Raw genomic sequence first — 23,505 nt, 5'->3', positions numbered from 1 at the left:
CACCTTCTTGAAGACGAAGTACGGCGGTATAATGTTAGTTCTTTGTGGCATACGATGCGAACAACCAATTGTTGCCGGTTGCTTATGGTATCGTTGACAGTGAGAATAACGACTCCTGGACGTATTTCTTACAGAAGTTGAGGGTAGCAATTGGCGTGGTTGAGAACTTAGTGTTTGTGTCAGATAGGCATCAAAGCATTGATCATGCTGTTGAACTCGTTTTTCCCGAAGCAGTCCACTGTGCATGCTATCACCACATTGTTATGAACGTGAACGCCAAATTCAAGACTGATGCTTTTCACAACCAAATATATAATGTTGCTTACGCATGGTCGAAGACTGAATGCGATAGAGAGTTCGAGAAGCTTAGAAAGATGAATCCGGCCATTACTACATATGTGGAGAGTATAGGGTTTGAGAAGTGGGCTCACCCTTATTGTTTGGGCGATAGATACAACATCATGACGAGCAACGCTGCTGAAAGCTTCAATAGTGTCACAGAATAGTTCAGGAAATATCCAATAACTACTTTGGTTGAATTTATCAGGTTCACACTCCAATTGTGGTTCGCTGATCGCCTCGAAAATGCTGACAAATGTGCCACCCCTTTGGCCACGCTCTTCGAAAAAAACTTGGCAAAAATTCATGAAAATGCAAGGTACAGGCGCGTCCAACGAAATGGAGCCAATTTGTATAACGTTGGTAGGGGACCTAACGGTGAAAGAGGTGGTGATGTGAATCTAGTTGAAAGAACATGCACCTGCGGCGTGTTCACGTTATTGAAACTCCCTTGCCTTCATGCATGTGCCGCGGCATTGAAAACGAACACAAGTGTGTACACGCTTTGCTCACCTTATTATTCAAAAGAAACGTGGAGGAAGATTTACGATGATACCATCAATCTTGCTGGTGACGAGGATGATTGGGTTCTCCTAGAACACATCAAGAATATGAAAGTTGGGGTACCTGTGAAAAAGAAGCCTGTAGGTCGTCCAAGAAAAAGCAACGCTGGAAGAAAACGGGAGAACCGTTTCCCGTCTGGTGATAAAAAAGGTTCTGTACCACGAAAGCTGCCGGCCGTGGCAGTTCAGGCCACAACAGAGCAACATGCAAAGCCCGCATCTGAGGCGTCTTGTACGTATTCGTTGGGAAATTTGATATATTGTAATGATGCATATTTTGTCATAGTTATTTTTGTTGAGGTTGAATATTTTTCAAATATTTTAATTATTTTTAGGTTTAATAGTTATTTTTGTTGAATAATGTTGATATTTTATATTTGAAACCACGAATAATTATCAAAATTTGAACGAAAAGAAAATCTATATATACATAACTGTAATGTTAATTACACAAAATATACAATGTCTCAATAATTACACATATAATCAGCCGACATTTTGGTAAAATAAATCGACACACCACCGTTGACGAAACATAGCTATCCGGTCTAGCGTCACATCGGTCAATCCACGCTGCATCATGAGATGCTCCACATACTCAATGCAATACACGCCACAATCACCACTAAATGCAAAATAAAATGTAAAGTCAGTCTAACGTAAAACATATTTTAATACTATAGTACTTTTTTATCGCTATGTGCACAGTTTGCGACTTCGGAACTAAGTCGTGATTGGCTCGAGTCGCGTGCATTTTTGGAAGCACCGTGATGTCACGGTTAGCTAACGCCATGATCCGGTTGTTATGTGGAAATTCCCGGTTGCAAGGATTAGCGAGGGCGGCGGTTCCGCCCAAACCTTCGGGATGGGTTCCAAGGCGGTCCAATGACGTACGCCGGAATCACGGTCGTAGACATTAATTTTCTACGGCTACATGTCGACTTCAACCGTGACCCGGTGCCTTGCCGTGGGAAGGTTCAGAACGAAGTAAATAAACTCGTTACCCCTCCATCTCTCAAAGACTTGGGACTGTAATTACAGAGAACAACGAAACAATTAACAAACCATAATAATCTTCCCAAACAATTAACATTTAAAATCTTACTAAAACAATACCTTATGAGCCCCTGTGCAGTAGTCCAGGATATAATCCTCCCATTTAAAGTTTTTCCTCGGACCCTTGTGGCTCGTCCATGCACTGCTGATCATGGCGGTCACGAATGTGGAGAGAATGATACCCTTCTGAGGAAATGTCAGTGGATAGTCGGTGCGTCGCCTCCTCAGCATATGCATTGCTGCATCTATATGCTGCATATAAAGGGAAATGTCAGTTAGACAAAAAAATATATTAATTGCACATAAAGTTGTAAAGTGAAGTAATATTATAAAATACTTTACTTACGTCATCTGTAAGCCATTCCTTTGGTGTGAGCATTATCCAAAAGAATCCTGGACCGTAATCACCACTTCTCAAATCCCGAAGTCGGTGGTTCGGAATGAGTCCGACACACCACTTTCGGAAAGTGGTTAACAATTTCTCATCCGGTGGCTCCAGGGGATCAAAAGTCGAAGATGGCCTATGTCTCCTCTTCATCTCCGTATAGTCACCGAACCATACAGGAGGCTTTCTCTTCCTCTTCCGACTCTTAACCACTGCAGGTTGTGCCTCTATGGACAGAATCTCACCCTGCGACTCGGTGTCATGTACATAAATAAGAGGTTGTGCCTCGATCGGAGTCGCTGGAGCTCCCTCATAAGGATCGTAATCGTCGGGGAAGACCTCATCCTCTTCTACTGGGGGTGAAGCAGCTGGCGGTGGGGTAGATGGATCTGCTGGGGCCTCCGGTGCTGAAGCTGTCGTTGGCGGACGATTCAACATGGCCAATATGTGTCTGAGCTGCTCCATAATTACGTATTGACCACCCTTCAGCTCTACATGGCTGGTCTCGTATGCCTTCTTCAGCTCGACATGAGCAGCATACAGACCCTGAGTGTCAGCCTCGATCCTATCCAACCGAGCCACTAAATCAGTGTACTCGGCACCCCGAACGCCTGATGAAGATGGTGCACTGGGCTGAGGTTCTGAACCAGTGGCCTGAAAAAATATATATCAAAAAAATACGGTAAGCATACGATAATTCCACAATGTAACAAATATCACAAAACAAAAACAATAAAAAATAAAGACATAAAAAAAAAGTTCCAAAAATTGGTACCTGAGTGTTTCTTTCCTGAGTGTCTGGGACCTGAGTCTCTGGTACCTGACTACCTGCCTCAGCCTCTGTGTCATCCACAACATCATCAACCAGGTTCTCCACACCATCGTAAGATATTGTCCTCACAAATGCCTCCTCCTCTGTCCGTGGAAGTAGCCCCTTCACCACTTCCAGATTCTGTTTATGGTTTAAAAAATATCAAAATAAAACCAGTTAGCATTTATTACAAGCATTTATGTTAAATAATTATTCTGAACATAAGTGAAAATCATACCCGTCTAGAAAATAATGCGCTGACGTCTTTCTTCCCAATATCGCCTTTGCTTGTCCAGCTAAGCATCCTGGGGAACCGAATCCCGTGGTTCGTGCCATACCTCTTCCCAACCTCCAAAATAGCCTCGTACGCCCAATATTGTACTGCAGGTGCGAAGCCATATGCTGTGTATTTGCACTCGTGCTGAACATCCGAACTCAGCTTCTTCTCGTAGTTGGCCTTCTGTTTCAACATGTCTTTCTGAAGCGAGTGCATGAGTCTTGCGAATGAGTGCTTCCCCCAAGGAATCCGGAAGAAGAACTCGAGGTCTTCCACATATCTAAGTATGTGAGGCGTGATCAGCGCGTTTGCCTCGCGGCCCAGAAGCACTGACTCCACAAACAAGCACAAGCCGAGCTTGTACAAGTCTTCCGGGTTCTGGCAGTTTGTGAACTGAAGTTGGAGTGCTTCTGTCTTCACACTATCAGACCGGTTGAAATATCTGTTGATCAATCGGTCTGACCCCGAGCGCGCAACCTGCGCAGCCTTCTCCTCTTCTGTTGGCCCCGAGGAGAAGTCCAAACCCGTAATGAGTGCAAACTCCAGCACCCCGAATCGGACCTCCTTCCGACCAACATAAAACCTCATCCTCAACTCCTCCTGAGCATCCACTTTCATTTTGTGGAGCATCAACTGGTGAAATAACACCGAGGAGAATGTCAAGGGAACGGCATTCCAGAAGTTCCCGAAACGGCTTTCATTCGCCGTGTTATTAAGGTTGAACTCCTCAAACCGAGCTTTGATTTTTGCAAACACTCCAGTGCCCCTATATGTGACGCGGCCAGTAAAATGCTCGGTGGCTGGAATAATGAGTCTGGGAGCCATCTGAAAAAACAAAAAAACAAATAAATAAAGCTGCCAAAAAAATTTAAAATGGTCGACATAACATCGACATCATGTCGATATTCAGTCGACATTATCTAACAGTAAGCACACAAAAATTTCAAAACAAACATGTCGAGATTATGTCGACATACCGTCGACATTATGTCGACATTATCAAAAGCAGACAAAATACTTTCATGTCGACAAAATATCGACATCCTGTCGACATTCAGTCGACAATTCAATCAAATAACAATTACACAATATATCGACATACTGTCGACATTCAGTCGACAATACAACCTAACAATCAACATTATGTCGACATTATGTCGACATACCGTCGACATTATGTCGACATTATCAAAAGCAGACAAAATACTTTCATGTCGACAAAATATCGACATCCTGTCGACATTCAGTCGACAATTCAATCAAATAACAATTACACAATATATCGACATACTGTCGACATTCAGTCGACAATACAATCTAACAATCAACAAGTTAATTTAATCGACATACCATCGACATACTGTCGACAAGTCGTCGACAATATAGGGCAGAAATACACTTAAACTACCAGTCGACATCCTATCGACATACAAGCGATATCCTATCGACATACAAATTACAGCAAAATTCAAACAGACACTCAATCTATCGACATCCTATCGACAACCTATCGACATGTCATCGACAACCCTGTAATTTACACAGATTTCATTGAAACACTACAATCTACAACCTAAAGATCACAAAAGCTACACAAAATCCACTAATCTCAACAACATGCAATAATTGGCATCCAAATCTATGAAAATGTATTTTTTTCTCAAAAATAAACATTACCTTTTAATGATCACGGGTGGTGGTGGCGACGGGTACTGCTCGTGGTGGCGATGGCCTCTGTTCGGTGTCGACGATCACGGGTGGTGGTGGTGGCGACGTTTTGTGGTGGTCCGTGGTGGTTCGTGGTGGTTCGTGGTGGTCACTGGGTCGTGGTGGTGCTCACTGGTCACTGGTCGTGGTGGTTCGTGGTGGTCACTGGGTCGTGGTTCGTGGTGCTCACTGGTTGTGGTGGGGTGTTGTTGGGACTGGGTCGATGTCGAAGAGGGATAGGGAACGACAGAGAGAGAGATGGAACGACAGAGAGAGAGAGAGAGAGTGAAAGAGAGGGAAAGACGGAAAGAGAGTGTGAATAGGAAAATTAAATTTGAGGGGTATTTTGGGTACAAATGAGTAATAGTGGAATTAATTTGTATAAATTAGTGGAGGGTATATATTTTGAAATGGGGTATTTTATTAGGGTCAAAAATTGAAATTTCCCATACATAAATTGTTTACATGTATTACACAAGTAATGTGCAATAACCATCTAGGCATCTATATTTATAAATGGAACCGTATACTTAAAATTAATTACATATTATTAGAAATATATAATTTAAGTGTGTTCCAATTATTTTTCTCTAGGCCTCCATCATTTCTAGTATCATAAAGAATAATAATTAAAAAAATCATAATTTTATTTCGTTTATACTAAAAAAAAGAATCATATATATATATATATATATATTTTGCAACTATTAATCTACATTTAAATAATATCATTGCTGTACTACCCTTTTATTTTCTAAACATTGTCATAGGCTATCTCCAATAACATGATATCATGCCATTTTAGTGTATTATTATGTGGTAAAATTTTTATTTCCTTTTAATGGTAAAATTTCCTTTTGAACTTTGATTTTTCTTTTTACAGTCCAAAATGTATTGAGATGGTGTGTTTTTAAAAGACCAATATGGCTTTCTTGTAACGTAGAAAGGTGAATACAATATCTCACATTACTTTTTTTTTTTTGAAAATGATATTTTACATTAATTTTGTATATAAATATATAAAATACTCTATTTTTTTTAAATAGATAGAAAGACTATTTCAGGAAAAAGAAAAGAGATAGAAAGTACTCTTCTAACAATTTTTTTTACAACCTAGCTTAATCTTTTACCCTTACTCAAATTTAGAAATTAGGAGCTTCGTATTTATCAAGTTCACACTCAAAATAAATTAATAAGGTGAAATTTTTAAAAATATCTTCTTTTTATATTTTATTTATAATTTTACAGCTTAAAATTTTTATTTACAAAAATACTCTTGTAAAATTTTAAAATTACAAAAATATACTTTGTTCAGCAAAAAGTAAAAAAAAAAAAAATAATTAAATAACAACGTGAAATCAACCCCACGATAATTATAAATCAATAGTAAAATAACAAAAAAAAAATCTCATACAACTATATAAACCAAGGCTAACTCAATCAAGTGACCATAGGTGGGTGTGTGTCTTGAAGGTCCTGGGTTCGAGTCCCAAGTAAAATATAATTGCAATATATAAACGCTTAAATAAAAAAAAATACAACTATAAATAAATTTTAAAACAATCAATTATTTTTTTAAAAAAAAATTGTAAATAAAAAAATTCAAAAAATACAAATTAAAATTTTTGTATGATATATTTTTATAAAATTTTTAGACTATTTTATAAATTTTTCATAAATAAATAGTTTACATGTTACATATGAACATAGCTTTTTTAAAAATAAATAATAAAAAAGTACAGTTTTTTCTTTTAAAAAAAAAAAAAAAATCTCTACAAATACAAAATTAACGGCATAATGCATGTTATACGTGACTATCTCTTTTGAGAGTATTGGGGATTGGGACAGTGTGTGCGCACATTAAGTCAGGTTGCATTCCACCCCATTTAATTCAAAGTCAATGAAGTGCAAATATGTATATTTTTTTTAATCACGTAACCAAGAAAACTATTAGAACAAAAGACGCACATCAAGAAAACTATTTTTTTTTTTTTTGAGCAAGTAAACAAACATTAACATTTTTTTTTTTTTTTTGATGAAAAACAAACATTAACATTATTGGTTCGCTTATAATGAGATAATGTAATAATAATAAAAAAAAGAATTCCACACACAAAAAGTATTATGGAGTACAATACTAAATTTAAAAAAAAAAACTTGTTCTTTACAATCTACACTTTGCACAAGACAAAGATAATTCGAAAATATCTTGACATGAGAATATCTTCACATGACGATAATGTATTTGAAGACGAAGTTGGAGACCATAAAGTAAAGCAAACACTTCAACAACAAAAAATTCAAAATGATAGATTAAAGGAACAGCGCCGAGAACAAATCGAATCCGGTAGCAGTAGACTGCGTACAATCCCATGTCTGCAAATATGTAACTATTGAATAGAGAAATGCTATTGATTTAAAAAAAAAAAATACTAAAAGGCACTACAATTAAGTATTGGGTATTAGAGAAATGCTATTAACACCTTTCCATGCCAATCTGTGAGTGTCATGAACGTTACCTTGGCCTACCCTCCTATTCGGGTAGAGACAATAAAGAGCTTTTCAGTAACATTAAGGAACGAATTTGGAAACTCATGCACTCTTGGAGTGAAAAGATTTTCTCAGCTGGAAGTCGTGAAGTCCTTCTCAAGGCTGTTGTTCAATCTATCCCAACTTATGCCACTACCGGGTTACTTTTGCAACCAACTTGAGAGTATGATGACTAATTTTTGGTGGGGAATAAATGCAAATGGGTCTAAAATCCATTGGCGCTCGTAGAATTTGCTATGCAAAACAAAGGGTGAGGGTGGAATGGGGTTTCGGTCTTTCATCAACTTTAATCAAGCCTTAATAGCTAAATAAGTGTGGCGTCTAGTTGAAAATCCTGATTCACTCCTCAGCCAATTACTCAAAAGCAGATACTTTCCACATAACTCGTTCTTTGAAACAAGTATGGGTCATTCTCCTTCGTTAACTTGGCAAGGTATTAAGTGGGGTCGTGATCTTTTGACCAAAGGATTGCGATGGAAAATTGGTGAGGGTCGTTCTGTCAAATGTGGTTATGACCCTTGGATTCCTGGTTATACATCTTTCCTTCCAACAAGATAGATTGGACCCCAAAATGCTGTGGTATCAAATCTTATAACTGATGAAAGGGAGTGGGATGTTCCTTTATTGCAGCAAGTATTTTGCCCTCTTGATGTTGACAAAATACTCACCATCCCTTTGATCTACTTTAGTACAACAGACAAGCTTATATGGCTTCACCACAATACATGCACATACACAGTTCAGAGTGGCTATCACCTTGCAACCTCACTTGAAGAAGAAGATCACAGCTCCAGCTCTTCCTCATCCTTGTCATGGTGGAAGTTCTTTTGGTCCCTCCAAATTCCTCAAAAAGTTAAGATTTTTGCTTGGCGGGTCATTCACGATGCTCTACCGGTTGCTACTTCACTTGTGCGTAGAAAGATCATTACCGATTCCACATGTTCCATTTGTAAACAAGCTTGGGAATCAATGGGACATGCTCTATTTAGCTGCAAGTATGCTAAGGCAGTTTGGAGAGTTCAAAATTTCAAGTTTGATTGGCAAAAGTGTACATCAATACGAAATGGTGATTACTTATTACATCTCTCAACTATTTACACCAAGTTAGAGATGGAACACATCTTTTGTACACTTTGGGCTATTTGGACTGAACAAAACAAGGTGGTTCATGGCGGCAAAGCAAGAACAGCTCAGGACTTATCCATTTTTGCCTCTGTGTTCATACAGAACTTCCAAGCTGCCCAACGGAAACCCACTGCTGCTACTGTGACTGCACCAGCAACATCACACCAGCAGGATAATTCTACTGCAACACTGGCTCCAATTCCGTGGTCTCCACCAACACATGGCGCCCACAAACTCAATGTTGATGCGGCTGTTGACTCCTCAACAAAAATTACTGGTGTGGGAGCTGTTCTGCGAGATGAAAATAGTTTTGTTGTGGCTGCCCTGTCAATGTTGATTGTAGACAATTTTAAATCACACGAAATGGAGGCCAAAGCACTTTTTCATAGTCTCAATTAGACTGTTCAACATCAATTCCCAATTATGCAAATTGAGACAGATGCGTTTATGGTGGCAAACGCTTTAAAAGCTCCCTTCAATCCAAATTCTTCTTTTTCAGATTTATTAGTGGATGTTAATAGTCTCTTATCCTTTTTCCCTAATGTAATTGTTTCACATATTTAACATTTGGAAAATAAAGCGGCACACGGTCTTGCTAAATTTGCATTAGGGTTGGATGAGGCTTGTTCTTGGTTGGAGATTATTCTTCCGCCTATTTACTCTGTTATTGTAAACGATTCACTATTTGTTTAATAATAACAAGTATTTTTCCTCAAAAAAAAAGTATCGGGTATTAATTTCTATTTTAAGAATAGAATCAATGAATTAATTTAAGATAAATGAATATTTTATATTCATTGAATCTGGACGCAATTAATTCATTAATATTCTATATGTGGTCAGATTACGATTTATCAAATATTTGATTTCCTGATTTAATTTTCTGAATTAATTGTTAAAATATTCTAACTATTAATTGTGGCAGAGACTTTGATGAAATGTCTCTCCTATATAAATATAGGGTCTCGGTCCCTGAGTTCACTACTCATTCTGTGATAACAGTAAATCCATCTAAAGAGAGTAGAGAGAGCTTGGAAGCCCGATTACCCACATCAATTAGTTTCCTTCGCAGATCAAAGTTTGTGTAGGAATAAAGCTCGAAGAATTAATGGCTGGAGGTATTTCGATCCTTTAGTTATAGTGGATATATGTTTTATTAATTCTGCACTTTATACAATAATATATATGCTTCATTTCATACATATAAATTTCTAACAGTATTTCACTACTTAACGATCCTGAAACAAATGAATCTGACTTTTATAATGGAAATTACAATTAAGACTCTCCACAATACAACTTATTGGTAATCTTAAGGACACAATTAAATATTGATCTACGTGAATCAATGTAACCACTGAAGTATGTTAGAATCTAATTAATTAACTATATTTCTAGATGGTCAATTCATCTTAGCAAAATATGTATGAATATAATTTTTAGTATCTTAACGATCCTGAAACAAATGCAATGCAAGAAGCAAATGAATGTTCTTAATTTATTCTCATTCCAAATTATTTTCAGATGCTGGTTTGAGTTGAATTTATCACACTTAAAGATTAAAATAACATGAGATGAATAATACATAATTTTATTTAATCAGAGATGTTGTGGCTACTCTCTAATTAATTAAAATTATATATATTATTTATGTTCATTATCTCAAAATAATAATTTGAGATATCAATTATTTCACCTTATATAGAAATTTTATTATTATTATTTGCAAGTAATATATTGTCTATATATAAAACAAATATTGCTACCATTGACCTTCTGGTATATAATTAATTCATAACTCTTTTCAAAACTAAAAGAAAAGATGACAAGATGAAATACCAATTGTGAGAAATTTATTTTAATCTATAGGTAGACACTTTAAGCTTGCATATGTTCACCACTATTAGAGGAATATTTTTATGGTAGTCTGTGTACCTTTTCCTCTAGTACACTGTTTGAAATTAATTAATGAATTGAAACAAACAACAAATGTCAAGGTTATTATATCAGAATCTATAAAGACAAGTGAGAATGTAAATCTTATTTGTTGTTGATTCGTAGTTCAAACTGAACTTTTTAGCAATGAATATTCTTTTATATCTTTATGTTTCTCAATGTTGCCTAATAATTATTTATTGGTGAAAAATCTATGCTTAATGAATGTTCTCCACCCCATTAGACAACTTTACTAAAGATAGATTTCATTGCTCTTTAATATAATCATTTTTTCATTCATGATATATTGTACCATAATTTCAATTCTGTGCATTCCAATGTTTAATTTGTGTCTCAAATTAATATTATAGTTGAATTCTTATTGTACATAATGTAATCACTAGAAAATATTGATCTTATTATTCTAATAAATCATCTTAAGGATGGACCAACAAACTCTAAAAGAGCAAATAGTTTAATATGCATGTTGTTTAGAAATTGTAAGTAATTACTAAATAACATAACTTATTAGAATTTTATTAATGAATTGTGGATTTATAATGATTAATTATGGATTCTCAATAACCATTAAAATTAAATGTTGTTGTGAATCATAATTAATCTAATACTTGAGGTGTAAGTTTGAGAAAATAAATGATCTTTTCTAGAAATTAGGTTCCTAGATCGATCGCTCCCACTGATCAAGTTAATTCTTAATTCCACAATTCTAGTATTGTGAGATGGATAATAAAATATATAACCCTTGAACCTTATAGCTTTTTTGATGAAATGCTCATTTACAGGGTCTATATTGTAATTTAACAAAACAAAGAGTCTAATCGATAAATTTTGTAAAACACAGGGTTCAAAATGGTATTTACTTAAAAAAATAATAATGACTGAAACAAAATATTTATATTTTATTTTTGGCACTGCATTTTTTTTTAAAAAAAACAATCAACTGGTGGTCCTAAATAATTACAAACGTATACGATCATGAAAATAAAATTGACTAAAAAATTATTTTGGATGTTGAAACAGAGAGAAGTGTACTAGAACAACCTTTTTGGGGGTATGTATATTATAAAAAATATTTTTATATGTATTACATGTTACTAAAAATATTAGTTAATTATATTGCACATCTTTTAATACAGTCATTTTGATCCATTTTTTTATCGGTTATTTCATTTAGAAAAGCTTTTTAATCCAATTTTTATTTCATAATTATGTACGTTGTATTTTTTTTTATAGAATTACATGTAAATTTTCAAAAGATTCAGAATAATATATAATGTCAAAAATAAGTTTCAAATATAATATTACACTCGCGACTATTTTTTTAAGTATGGTAATCAACTATTCAAACTTTATTTTTGCACTATAAACTATTCAGAAATCTCTGAAAATTTATAAGTGATCTTAAAATATTATAACATATACGATCATAAAAAAAATAGACTAAAAAGCTCTCATAAATGTTAAAATAGATAGGGGTGAACTGAAATAGTCTTTTAAGAAGTGCACTATAGATTTATTTTTTTAAAAAAAAAAAATTGATAGTTTGCCGCTTGGCCCCCTAGTAATTAGGTCCTAGCCCCGCCTTAGGTGAAAGTCTAATTTTTGTAAAAGAAATAAAATTTTACTATAAATATTATAGTTAAATGGTTTAACGGTTAAAAATATAAAAATAAATTATTTATAAACATTAATTGCTAAAAAGGTTATTGTTCAATATTTAAATTAAAATTTAATTATTTTAAAAAAATAATTAATTATAATTAATTTAGTAACCTGATATATAAAAAAAAATGTAACTATCATAGTTATAAAAAATAATATAATACTTTTCTTCTATTTAGTAACCGTGAAAAAAATTGTAAACATATTTTATTTATTTATCTAAATCAATAAACTATATAACTTATAAAGTTATAAATAAAAAGTAGGAGAATTACCTTATATACTATTTTTTATTTTTTTTTAATTTACAGTTTGGGTTGCTCTAGTAATTTTTATGTAGGTTGCTATACGGATTTTGGTTGCGAATTAAGTTGCTCCGTTAGTTGTTATAAAATTTTTTATGTGAAATTCCGTAAAAATACAAAAAAAATTATTTTAAAATGTATAAATAAAAAAACCCTAAAAAGTATTAAGTAAACACCATAATTAGAAAAACAAACAAAAAGTGAGGGGTTCAAGAGTAGTCGTTTGAGAGTGGTTCGGTTCGGCTCAACGACGTCCTCCGTTTCAGATTTTTGTTTTCATTTATTAATTTACTATGATTAGTTTAATTCAAATTAATGTTTTTATGGGGTTAGAATTATAAGGAGTTCATTCCTTAATTAATTTTAATGTTGTGATCGTATTTATGTGTTGAAACTAATTTAGTTTTTCCATTAGTCTTATCTTTTGACATGGTTTTTTAGTATTTTTCTTTTAGTTTTTTCTGGTTCGAGTCTTGTCTTTTGGCATGAGTTGTGTAGCTCAGAATCATCACGGTGCTATGGTAGAAGCATTCAAGAAGGGGAAGATTGGATGTGTTCAACCCGAAATTTCTGAGATAATAGGCATTAAAGAAGCATTGAGTTGGATTGCAACTCATTCGTGGGATAGAGTCATGTTGGAAACAGATAGCTTGGTGTGTGTCCAAGCGATTCAGAGCGGTATTTTATGCCTTCACTATTTGTGTTTTGTAAAACGATCTGCAAATAAGTTGACTCATTGCTTGGCAAGAGACTATTGTTTCCCTACAGGTCGTGTGCTTCAGTTGGATGATTGTTCCTCTGAAGTGCGTTCTATTATTTTGAACGAATTTATTAATTAATAGACATTATGATTTTTATTAAAAAATAAAAAAACTAACAAAATAAAATATATAACTAAAATGAGCGTCTGCCTATCTTTGTGCTCTAAGGCAGTTACAAGTCCTTCATGGTTTTACAGTTATTCCCTATGTTCTTATCCCTTTCCTGTGATTTCTAGCAGTTACTGAATTTTTATTGTCAGTTCTTAAACTATCCTGTTGTTCTTAATCGTTTATTATACCCTGTAATCTCAACTTCATCAATGGATCCTCTGACTAATAAGATGAAAACAAAGATAACACTGACTGATGATGAAGAATCTGTGTTCGAATTCCAAGTTACTGATTTTGTTCCACCTGCTAACTCCACTGAACTGGTGTTGTATGCTAAAGTCCTCACCAAGAAGAAAGTATGGCTTTCTACTTTGCAGAACCAAATGGCTGAACACTGGGATGGAAGGTTCCCTGTCAAACTTTCTGAATCCTCTGATATGTTTTTGTTGACATTCGGCTGTGAAGGAGATAAGATTAGGGTCCTCGATCGTGAGCCTTTCCACTTCCAAAATCACCACATTGTGTTGCACTCACCAGACGTTGGCGAAAACTTCACTTCTGAAGATCTTAAATTTACTCCTTTTTGGGTACAGATCTATCGTTTACCCTTTCTTAGCAAAACTAAGTCTCTGGCTATAGCACTTGGGAATATAATTGGAGAGTTTCTTGATGTTTTTGAGGACTCTTTAAATGAAGGTTGGGGTCCTTTCATGAGGGTGAGAGTTAAAATGGATGTTTCCAAGCCTTTAAAGAGGGGACGAATGATTTCATTATCCAATGTTAGAGACAAGTTTTGGGTGGATTTTCGGTATGAACGACTCCCCGAGTATTGTATGGAGTGTGGAATTATTGGTCACCCATACCATAAATGCCTTATTTACCTTGAAAAACTAGACAGTGGTGTGGAACCTGACCTTGAGTATCAACCTTTTATCAAAGGTTCTGCACTTCCTTCTTCCGGTTATGATCGCTATCGCACGGATTTTTCAAAAGGGAATGCGTGGCCTTTGTTGACAAGGCTCGCCAAGAAAAGTTTTATCACGGCCATTCCTCAACTGGAACATAGAGGAATGCCTCAGCCAAGAAAGTTGTTCTTTGGTGAATCTTCTCATTGTAATGTTGCAGTTACTAATGGAGATGTTGCTCATAATCCTAACATCATTACTCCTACGCCACCTACACATGTTCCTCCTGTCTTAACCCAAAACGTGAACCAACTACATCACCCTATCACCTTTGCACCATCTCATCTTGACCAATCTTCAATCATTCCTGCCACTTGTGTTAAAACAGTCTCTTACCAGCCTGCTACATCTCATACCAGTAGCAACTTAGATGATTATTCTGATCTTTCAGGGGTATACACTCCAATGGCATCTGCTCCTAACATCAATAACTTTTATGCCACCTACCCTCCCTCTACAAAATTGGTTGATCCTGTTTCTCACACCACCAAACCATCCCTCCCGATTCCCTCTTCAATGGCCTTATCCACTTTTTCTTCAGTTATGGCTGCTACTTCTTCTATTGGCCAGGAGAATGTCAATCCAAATGCGCAATCTAAGAGGCAAAGCGATGGTCCTTCACTTCGGCAAACACTAAAGAGATGCAGGGCAAATCCAACAACTACATCAGCTTCTTCCTTGTCAGATGAAGATGTTTCGCACCATCAAGTTTCTATGGACAAAATGGATTCTGTTGGTGTCTTTGACAATTCAGCGGAGACTGGTTTCCAGTCCCGCAATCAGCCATGAAGTTCATAAGTTGGAATGCTCGTGGATTGGGGAACCCGAGTGCTATCCGCAAATTACGTTTGCTTGTAAAAGAGCAAACCCCCGCTGTACTTTTTATTATGGAAACTAAATTAGCAAGTAATTCTATTTCCCGTTTTCGTACTCTTTTACATTTCAATAATGGACTTGAAGTCCCTAGAGTAGGTTTAAGTGGTGGTCTTATGTTACTATGGAATGATGATGTAGATGTAACCTTACAATATTATAATTCAAATGTGTTTGATGGTTACATGGCTGTTGCAAATGGTCCTAAATGGCACTTTTCAGCTTTTTATGGTGCTCCTGCAGTTCACAATAGACATCTCACCTGGACACTCTTAAAAAGACTTAAAGATGTTGCTCCCTTACTTCCATGGATGGTCATTGGGGATTTTAATGAAATTCTTTCCAATCAAAATAAACATGGGGGAGGGTTGAGGAATGAAAAACAAATGGAAGACTTCCGTGAGGTGTTGGACTTTTGTTGTTTTTCTGAGCTTCCTTATGAAGGGAATCCTTTCACTTGGACAAAGGGAAGACGTAATATCAATGCCATTAAGGAACGCTTGGATTGGTGTTTCACAAATGATGTTTGGAATACCACTTTTCAACCTATGATAACATCCCATTTGGATTATTTTTCTTCAGATCATCGTGCAATCGCGGTTAATGTGCTGTACATCTCTTCAACTCAGTCAACACCAGCAAGAAAAACCAGATTTCGTTTTGAAAAAATCTGGTTGGATCAACCTGAGTCTGCTGCAATAATACGTGAGCACTGGTCTTCGGATCAGAGAGGTGGTGTAGATCTTTTTATGCACAATTTAAGCTCCTGTACTGAAGCATTACAAAAGTGGCATGTGTCTAAGTTTGGAAACTTCAAAAAACAAATTTCTGAGGCACAAAACCAGGTGGCAAGGCTGAATAATGCAGCAGTAAGGAACAACCGAGACATGTTGGAGTTGCAAAAGTCTGAATCAATTTTGGATGATTTGCTTGAACAAGAGGAACAATACTGGCATCAAAAGTCAAGAGTTGTTTGGTTACAATGTGGTGACCAGAACACTAAATTCTTCCATGCTCATGCCACTTCCAGGAAATCCAAAAATTCCATCAAATCTCTTGTCAACTCTCAAGGCACAACAGTAACTTCAAAGGCAGATTTGACTCAAACCATTTGTGCTTATTATGATGATTTGTTTTCTTCAGATAGTGTTGATCATGCATCTCTACAAGAAGTCCTAAATGCTGTTCCAACTACTATTACACATGAAATGAATCAATCTCTAATTCAGCCTTTTACTAGTAACGAAGTGTATGATGCTCTAAAGTCTATGAGTCCTGACAAGAGTCCAGGTTGTGATGGAATGTCTGCAATGTTTTACCAACATTATTGGAATATTGTAGGCACTTCTGTATCTAATCTGGTACTTGGGGTTCTTAATGAAGGACTGGATATGACTGAACTGAATAAGTCTATCATCACTTTGATTCCTAAAGTGTCTAACCCGAGTTCAATGACGGATTATCGCCCTATAAGTTTATGTAATGTTATATATAAACTTATCTCCAAGACTATCGTCATCCGGTTCAAGAAGGTATTACCTTATGTTATCTCTGAAACGCAATCAGCTTTTCTCTCTAACAGATTAATCACAGATAACATTTTAATTGCCTTTGAACTTATTCATCATATTCGTCACAAGACACAAGGAAGAATTGGTTTTTCAGCTCTTAAGTTAGACATGAGTAAAGCTTTTGATAGGGTTGAATGGAAATATCTTGAGGCCATTATGCTTAAAATGGGTTTTAACTCTGTATGGACATCATTGATCATGAGATGTATCACTACAAGCTCCTTTTCATTCTCACTAAATGGTGAAGTTGTAGGTCAAGTGAATCCTTCTCGGGGTTTACGTCAAGGTGATCCACTTTCCCCATACTTGTTTCTCATATGTTCTGAGGGCCTTTCAAGATTATTGCAATCCGAAGAACATGCTGGTTTGTTAACCGGTCTTAGATTGACAAGGAACTCTCCTTCAGTCTCACACTTGCTATTTGCAGATGATAGTTTGCTTTTTTGTCAATCAAATGAACAATCTGCCAGGTCCATTAAGAGAACACTTGACACATACAACAAAGCATCGGGTCAAGTTTTAAACAATGACAAGTCTGTTATGTCTTTCTCGCCAAACACCTCTCAAGCTGCCCAGAATTTTTTCTCTCAGACCTTGCAAATGCCAATAACTGAGTGCCACGAGCGATACTTGGGTTTGCCTTCCTATTCTGGTCGAGACAAGATTGAGCTCTTCAGCAACATCAAAGAAAAGGTTTGGAAACTCCTTAATTCTTGGAATGAAAAAATTTTTTCAGTAGGAGGGAAAGAAGTGTTATTAAAAGCTGTTGTGCAATCTATTCCTACATATGCAATGAGTTGTTTCAGGCTCACAAAGAAATTTTGCAATCAATTAGAGAGTATGATGGCTAATTTTTGGTGGGGTAGCAATCAAAATGGTACCAAAATTCATTGGAAAAGATGGAAATCCCTATGTAAATCGAAATATGAAGGTGGTATGGGGTTTCGTTCTTTTGTTCATTTTAATCAAGCGCTTCTTGCTAAGCAAGCATGGAGGATTTTTGATATGCCAGATTCTCTTTTGAGTAGACTTCTCAAGCATAGATATTTTTCCAATAGTACCTTTCTAGATGCTAATATTGGCCACTCACCATCATTGACTTGGCAAAGTATCTGTTGGGGAAAGGAGCTGTTGGTAAAAGGATTGAGGTATAAGGTTGGGAATGGAAATCATATAGACAGTAAGTTAGATCCATGGATTCCGGGTTTCAATGAATTTAAGCCAGTCAGTTATTTGGGATCCAACTCTTTACCAGTGTCTAGCTTTATCACAGAGGATCGAGTGTGGAATGTAAGTATGCTGAATAGATTTTTTCAACCAATTGACTCAGATCGTATTCTAACTATTCCACTAAGTTACTTTGCTGACATGGATCGGTTAATTTGGCACTACACCTCTAATGGATCTTACACGGTGCAATCGGGTTTTCACCTAGCAACTTCTTTGGAGGAACAACTTTGCTCGTCTGCTTCTAATAATCATAGTGATTGGTGGAAATTTTTTTGGAAACTAGTGTTGCCTCCTAAGATCAGAATTTTTGCTTGGAAAGTGCTTCATAACATACTTCCAACAGCTGCTGCATTATTCAAGAAAAAAGTTTTAACCTCTGCTGAATGTTCTCTTTGTGCCTCGAATTGGGAATCAATCGGACATGCTCTCTTCGGTTGTAAACATGCTAGAGTCATATGGAAAGCTTCTAAGTTTCAGCTTGATCTTTCTAAGGCTCAAAACATGTTTAATGGTGATTATTTACTTTCTTTATCTACCATTTTAAACCAGCAAGACTTTGAGTTACTGCTATGTATAATGTGGGGCATATGGACTGATAGAAATAAAGTGGTTCATGGTGGTTCTCCTAGACAGCCTGCTGCTATAGTGAACTATGCAGTCCGTTTCCATGAAGATTTTTCCAGAGCAAAGCAGGTGCCTTCACCTGCTACTGTCGACAGCAACCAACCATCTGCTACTCCCATTCCTCACACGGTTCAGCAAGCTCCAAAATGGCAGCCTCCACCAAATAATTGTTTTAAATTGAATGTAGATGCTGCTACAAATGTGGATCAGAAAAAACTGGGCATTGGTGCTATCATAAGAGATCACAATGGTTTTGTTGTTGCAGCTTATTCAAAAGTTGTACAAGGAAGTTTTAGATCAGACGAAATGGAAGCAAAGGCACTTTTCCATGCACTTAATTGGGCTTCGCAGAATAGATTTGCTGTCACTCATATTGAAACGGATGCTTTGCGAGTCTCTAATGCTTTATCATTTGTTTCTCAGGATTTATCTTGTTTTTCTGATCTGATTATGGATGTTCGTTGTCTTTTGTCCTTTTTCCCTCAAGTTTTAGTTACCCATGTAAAACGCTCTGCTAATCAAGCAGCACATGGTCTAGCTAAATTCTCTTTAGGGTTGGATGATGACATTTGTTGGATAGGAGAAGTTCCCTATCCTATATTCTCTGTTGTTGTAAATGACTTCTAATTTATAATAACATTGAATTTTCTCACAAAAAAAAAAAAAAAAAAAACTGATTTTAACACTGTAGTTAATTTAGAAGTTTCTTATTTTTTTTTTTGCTGAAAAATTTAGAATTTTTATATATGAGAATCTTTTCTAGCGAAATCCAATTTTTTTTTAGGTAACAATATGTCAATATTATACATTCCTTCAAAAAATAAACAAAAATGCTATCAAAAAACCAAAAAACAAAAAAATAATTAATTTTTTTTGTTAAAATATATAACAAAACAAATAAATAATTATTAATTACTTATATAATTTTTTTTTAGGGCGGGGTTCTCGTTGTGACTTGTGAGTAAGGGAGCAAAGCGGTGCCAATAGCGTAACGACAACGTTGAATTTTGGTTGCATCGATATAATTTAGCCAACTTAACTAAACGACAACGTATCAACTTATTATAATAAACATAAAATTATTTAAGAATATACATCGAATTAAATTTATAAATTAAAAAAAAGAACGTGACATTTTTGGAAATTAGAACTACATTTATGGCATTTTAAGAAATAAATGTGATTATTTTTGAAAAAAAAAAAAGGCAGGACACATCGTCGGTGTGGCTCATTCGCTATCGAAAAACCAACCGTATATAACACTCTTTCTTGTGCCCCTCGAATCTCATTTCTCACTCTCTCTCTCTCTCTCTCTCTCTAGAGCTCGTGAGTCTTGTTTCTCTCAGATTTTCAGAGCTGGGAGATCTCTCGGCTGGTGAACTGAACTTTTGTTGCCTTACGCTTTAGATGAATTATATCTTTATACAGGTAAGTTTCGTTCTTTAACTTTTTGCTTTGTGTTGTTATGGATCTTTAGTGATATAGTTGTTGTGATGTTTCGAATTTCGTATTTGAATTCAAAACATAGATAGAAATTTGTTATTTTATTTGGCTTTTGTACTCATTTTCTGATCTGGGTTTCTCAGATCTGACGCAAATTCGCCGTGAGAAATTGGAAAAATGGAGTTTTTTGATCGATTTAGGATCTGGGTTTTGGTCATTTGCTTGATTTTTAATTTGGGTCATGGGTTTTACCTCCCTGGTAGTTATCCCCATAAGTATGTTGATGGAGATTACTTGAATGTGAAAGTGAATTCTCTGACCTCAATCGATACCGAAATGCCGTTCAGTTACTATAGTTTACCCTTCTGTAAGCCTCCGGAGGGTGTTAAGGATAGTGCTGAGAATCTCGGTGAGCTTCTCATGGGAGATCGGATTGAGAACTCGCCTTATAAATTCAAGATGTACAAAAACGAATCGGATATCTTTCTATGCAAATCTGAGGCATTGTCGCCTGATCACTTTAAGATCTTGACCAAGAGGATCGATGAGATGTACCAGGTTAACTTGATCCTTGACAACTTGCCTGCCATTAGGTATACCCAGAAAGAAGGTTACACCTTGCGGTGGACTGGTTACCCTGTTGGAGTTAAGGTCAAGGACTCATACTATATCTTTAACCATTTGAAGTTTAAGGTTCTTGTTCATGAGTATGAGGATGCCAATATGGCACGTGTGATGGGTACTGGTGATGCAGCAGAGGTTATCCCAACGATAGCGAAAGGAGATGAAGTGCCTGGGTACATGGTTGTAGGATTTGAGGTCATTCCTTGCAGTATTATGCATAATGCTGATTCAGTGAAGAACTTGAAGATCTATGAAAAATACCCATCTCCCATTAAATGTGATCCAACCTCTGTGTCTGTTCCGGTTAAGGAAGGGCAGCCCATTGTTTTCACCTATGAGGTCGAATTTGAGAAGAGTGACATAAAGTGGCCTTCACGTTGGGATGCTTATTTGAAAATGGAGGGATCCAAGGTTCATTGGTTCTCCATCCTCAATTCCCTGATGGTTATCACTTTCCTTGCTGGTATTGTCCTTGTAATCCTTTTGAGGACTGTTCGGCGGGATCTTACCCGCTATGAGGAGCTCGACAAGGAGGCTCAAGCTCAGATGAATGAGGAGTTGTCTGGTTGGAAGCTTGTTGTAGGGGATGTTTTCCGTGCCCCAAGTCATCCAGCTCTCCTGTGTATAATGGTTGGTGATGGAGTTCAGATTCTTGGGATGGCAGTGGTCACCATTTTGTTTGCTGCTCTTGGATTCATGTCGCCTGCTTCTCGAGGGACACTCATCACAGGTATGCTATTTTTCTATATGATTCTTGGCATTGTAGCTGGATATGTTGCAGTTCGCCTGTGGAGGACAATTGGCTGTGGAGATTCCAAGGGATGGGTTTCAGTCTCATGGAGAGCTGCTTGTTTCTTCCCTGGAATTGCCTTCTTGATTCTGACTACTCTAAATTTCCTATTATGGGGTAGTCACAGCACCGGAGCCATTCCATTTTCCTTGTTTGTCATTTTGCTTTTGCTCTGGTTCTGCATTTCGGTTCCCCTTACACTTGTTGGTGGGTACTTTGGAGCCAAGGCTCCTCATATCGAGTTCCCAGTTAGAACCAATCAAATTCCTAGGGAAATCCCACCACAGAAATACCCATCTTGGCTGTTAGTTCTTGGTGCTGGCACACTTCCCTTTGGCACCCTCTTCATTGAGCTCTTTTTCATCATGTCTAGCATTTGGATGGGGCGTGTCTACTACGTTTTCGGGTTTCTCTTCATTGTTATGATCCTCCTTGTCGTTGTATGTGCTGAGGTTTCTCTTGTTCTGACCTATATGCACCTCTGTGTGGAGGACTGGAAATGGTGGTGGAAGTCCTTCTTTGCCTCTGGTTCAGTTGCCATATACATTTTCTTGTACTCAGTAAACTACCTTATCTTTGATCTGAAGAGTTTGAGTGGACCTGTGTCTGCCACTCTCTACTTGGGATACTCACTCTTCATGGTTCTAGCAATCATGCTTGCAACCGGCACAGTTGGGTTCCTTTCTTCGTTCTGGTTCGTGCACTACTTGTTCTCTTCAGTGAAGCTTGACTGAAGAATGTATTCCAGCAAAGATTGGAAAAGGAGAAAGCAAAGGAAATTTACAGGAGTTGTTCTACTATGTGTTACTTCATTTTTAAAATTTGGTAGGGAACTTAGTGAAATGTAATAACTAATAACAATGATTCGTTCAGTTTTGTTATTCTTTAATAGATGAACCTCATGGCATATTATAGATATGAAATTGGAGTTATTTGCATTCTGTAGGTGCATAAGAGGCTTTTCTAGTTGATTATAGATGTTATTTCTGTTATATCATTAATGTGTATTTTGCTAGTCTTTTTAATGATTATTATTATTGTTTTAAAGATTTCACTCCAAAGGCTATTTTTCTGGTATTATTATTTTGCTAGTCATCTTGTCCATTTTTAAACCACTTTCATTCTTTTATGTATGGCATTTTGATTTGTTCTCCATTTTGTTGTGTTTTTTATTTTTTTATTTTAATATGTTGGGAGAGGGGTTTCGAAGTTGAGAGTTGAGATGAAATTATTAGACTATACCTACAACTACTACTATTGTGTTGTAATTTTTTTTTTTGAAAATTGTAACTTCATTGAAATAGGCAATAAGCATAAGTTACATAATACTTAAATTTGGAATACAACCATTCTAAACAACCTCTCTATCTAATCCTAAAGCTCTTTTTGCAAGATTATGAGCCAATACATTCATGTTTCTAGCAACATGAGAGAGGGAAACATCAGAAAAAAAAAGAAAGGAAATTACTTTTTGAATCAAATTCGAAAAAGAAGATTTAGAGCCTATTTGTCAATGTTTTCAATTTTTAAAATTGTGTTTTTAAAAGTGAGAATAGAAAATAGTTTTTTGTCATAAATTTAATGTTGTTTGGCACAAATTTTTTAAACTATTTTTAGATTTTTTTTTTACTAAAAAAGATAGAATATTTTAACACCATACCATGATATAAACCTATCCGGGTCCGGGTTCGAATATGGTTCTGGGTCTAAGATCCGAGCTATCCGGATCCGGGTTCGGATATGGTTCTGGGTCTAAGATCCGAGTATGTGAGCAAAA

The 23,505-nt window shown here is 36.1% G+C and overlaps 3 protein-coding genes across 3 annotated transcripts; 1 reads left to right on the top strand and 2 right to left on the bottom strand.

Moving 5' to 3' along the window:
* Window positions 1–1,832: 1,832 nt before the first annotated feature.
* Window positions 1,833–2,400, bottom strand: LOC115694980 (uncharacterized). Its single transcript, XM_030622084.2, has 3 exons — window positions 2,305–2,400; window positions 2,019–2,210; window positions 1,833–1,931 (listed from the first exon to the last, which is right to left on the bottom strand). Exons 1-3 carry the CDS (start codon window positions 2,335–2,337, stop codon window positions 1,833–1,835), a joined length of 324 nt encoding a protein of 107 aa, XP_030477944.2. The 5' UTR covers window positions 2,338–2,400.
* A 529-nt stretch (window positions 2,401–2,929) lies between these two features.
* LOC133038763 (uncharacterized) lies at window positions 2,930–5,291 on the bottom strand. The gene is made up of 3 exons (XM_061117051.1): window positions 5,109–5,291; window positions 3,393–4,256; window positions 2,930–3,295 (listed from the first exon to the last, which is right to left on the bottom strand). The coding sequence occupies exons 2-3, from the start codon at window positions 4,254–4,256 to the stop codon at window positions 2,930–2,932; spliced, it is 1,230 nt and encodes a 409-aa protein (XP_060973034.1). The 5' UTR covers window positions 5,109–5,291.
* Window positions 5,292–20,034: 14,743 nt separating this feature from the next.
* Window positions 20,035–22,782, top strand: LOC115694791 (transmembrane 9 superfamily member 11). Its single transcript, XM_030621885.2, has 2 exons — window positions 20,035–20,299; window positions 20,458–22,782. The coding sequence occupies exon 2, from the start codon at window positions 20,492–20,494 to the stop codon at window positions 22,460–22,462; it is 1,971 nt and encodes a 656-aa protein (XP_030477745.1). The 5' UTR covers window positions 20,035–20,299; window positions 20,458–20,491; the 3' UTR covers window positions 22,463–22,782.
* Window positions 22,783–23,505: the final 723 nt, after the last annotated feature.

The sequence above is a fragment of the Cannabis sativa genome, chromosome 6, assembly GCF_029168945.1.
Source record: "Cannabis sativa cultivar Pink pepper isolate KNU-18-1 chromosome 6, ASM2916894v1, whole genome shotgun sequence".
NCBI classification, from domain to species: domain Eukaryota; kingdom Viridiplantae; phylum Streptophyta; class Magnoliopsida; order Rosales; family Cannabaceae; genus Cannabis; species Cannabis sativa.
The sequence above is the reverse complement of the archived record's forward strand: the minus strand, read 5'-3'. Positions and strand labels throughout refer to the sequence as shown.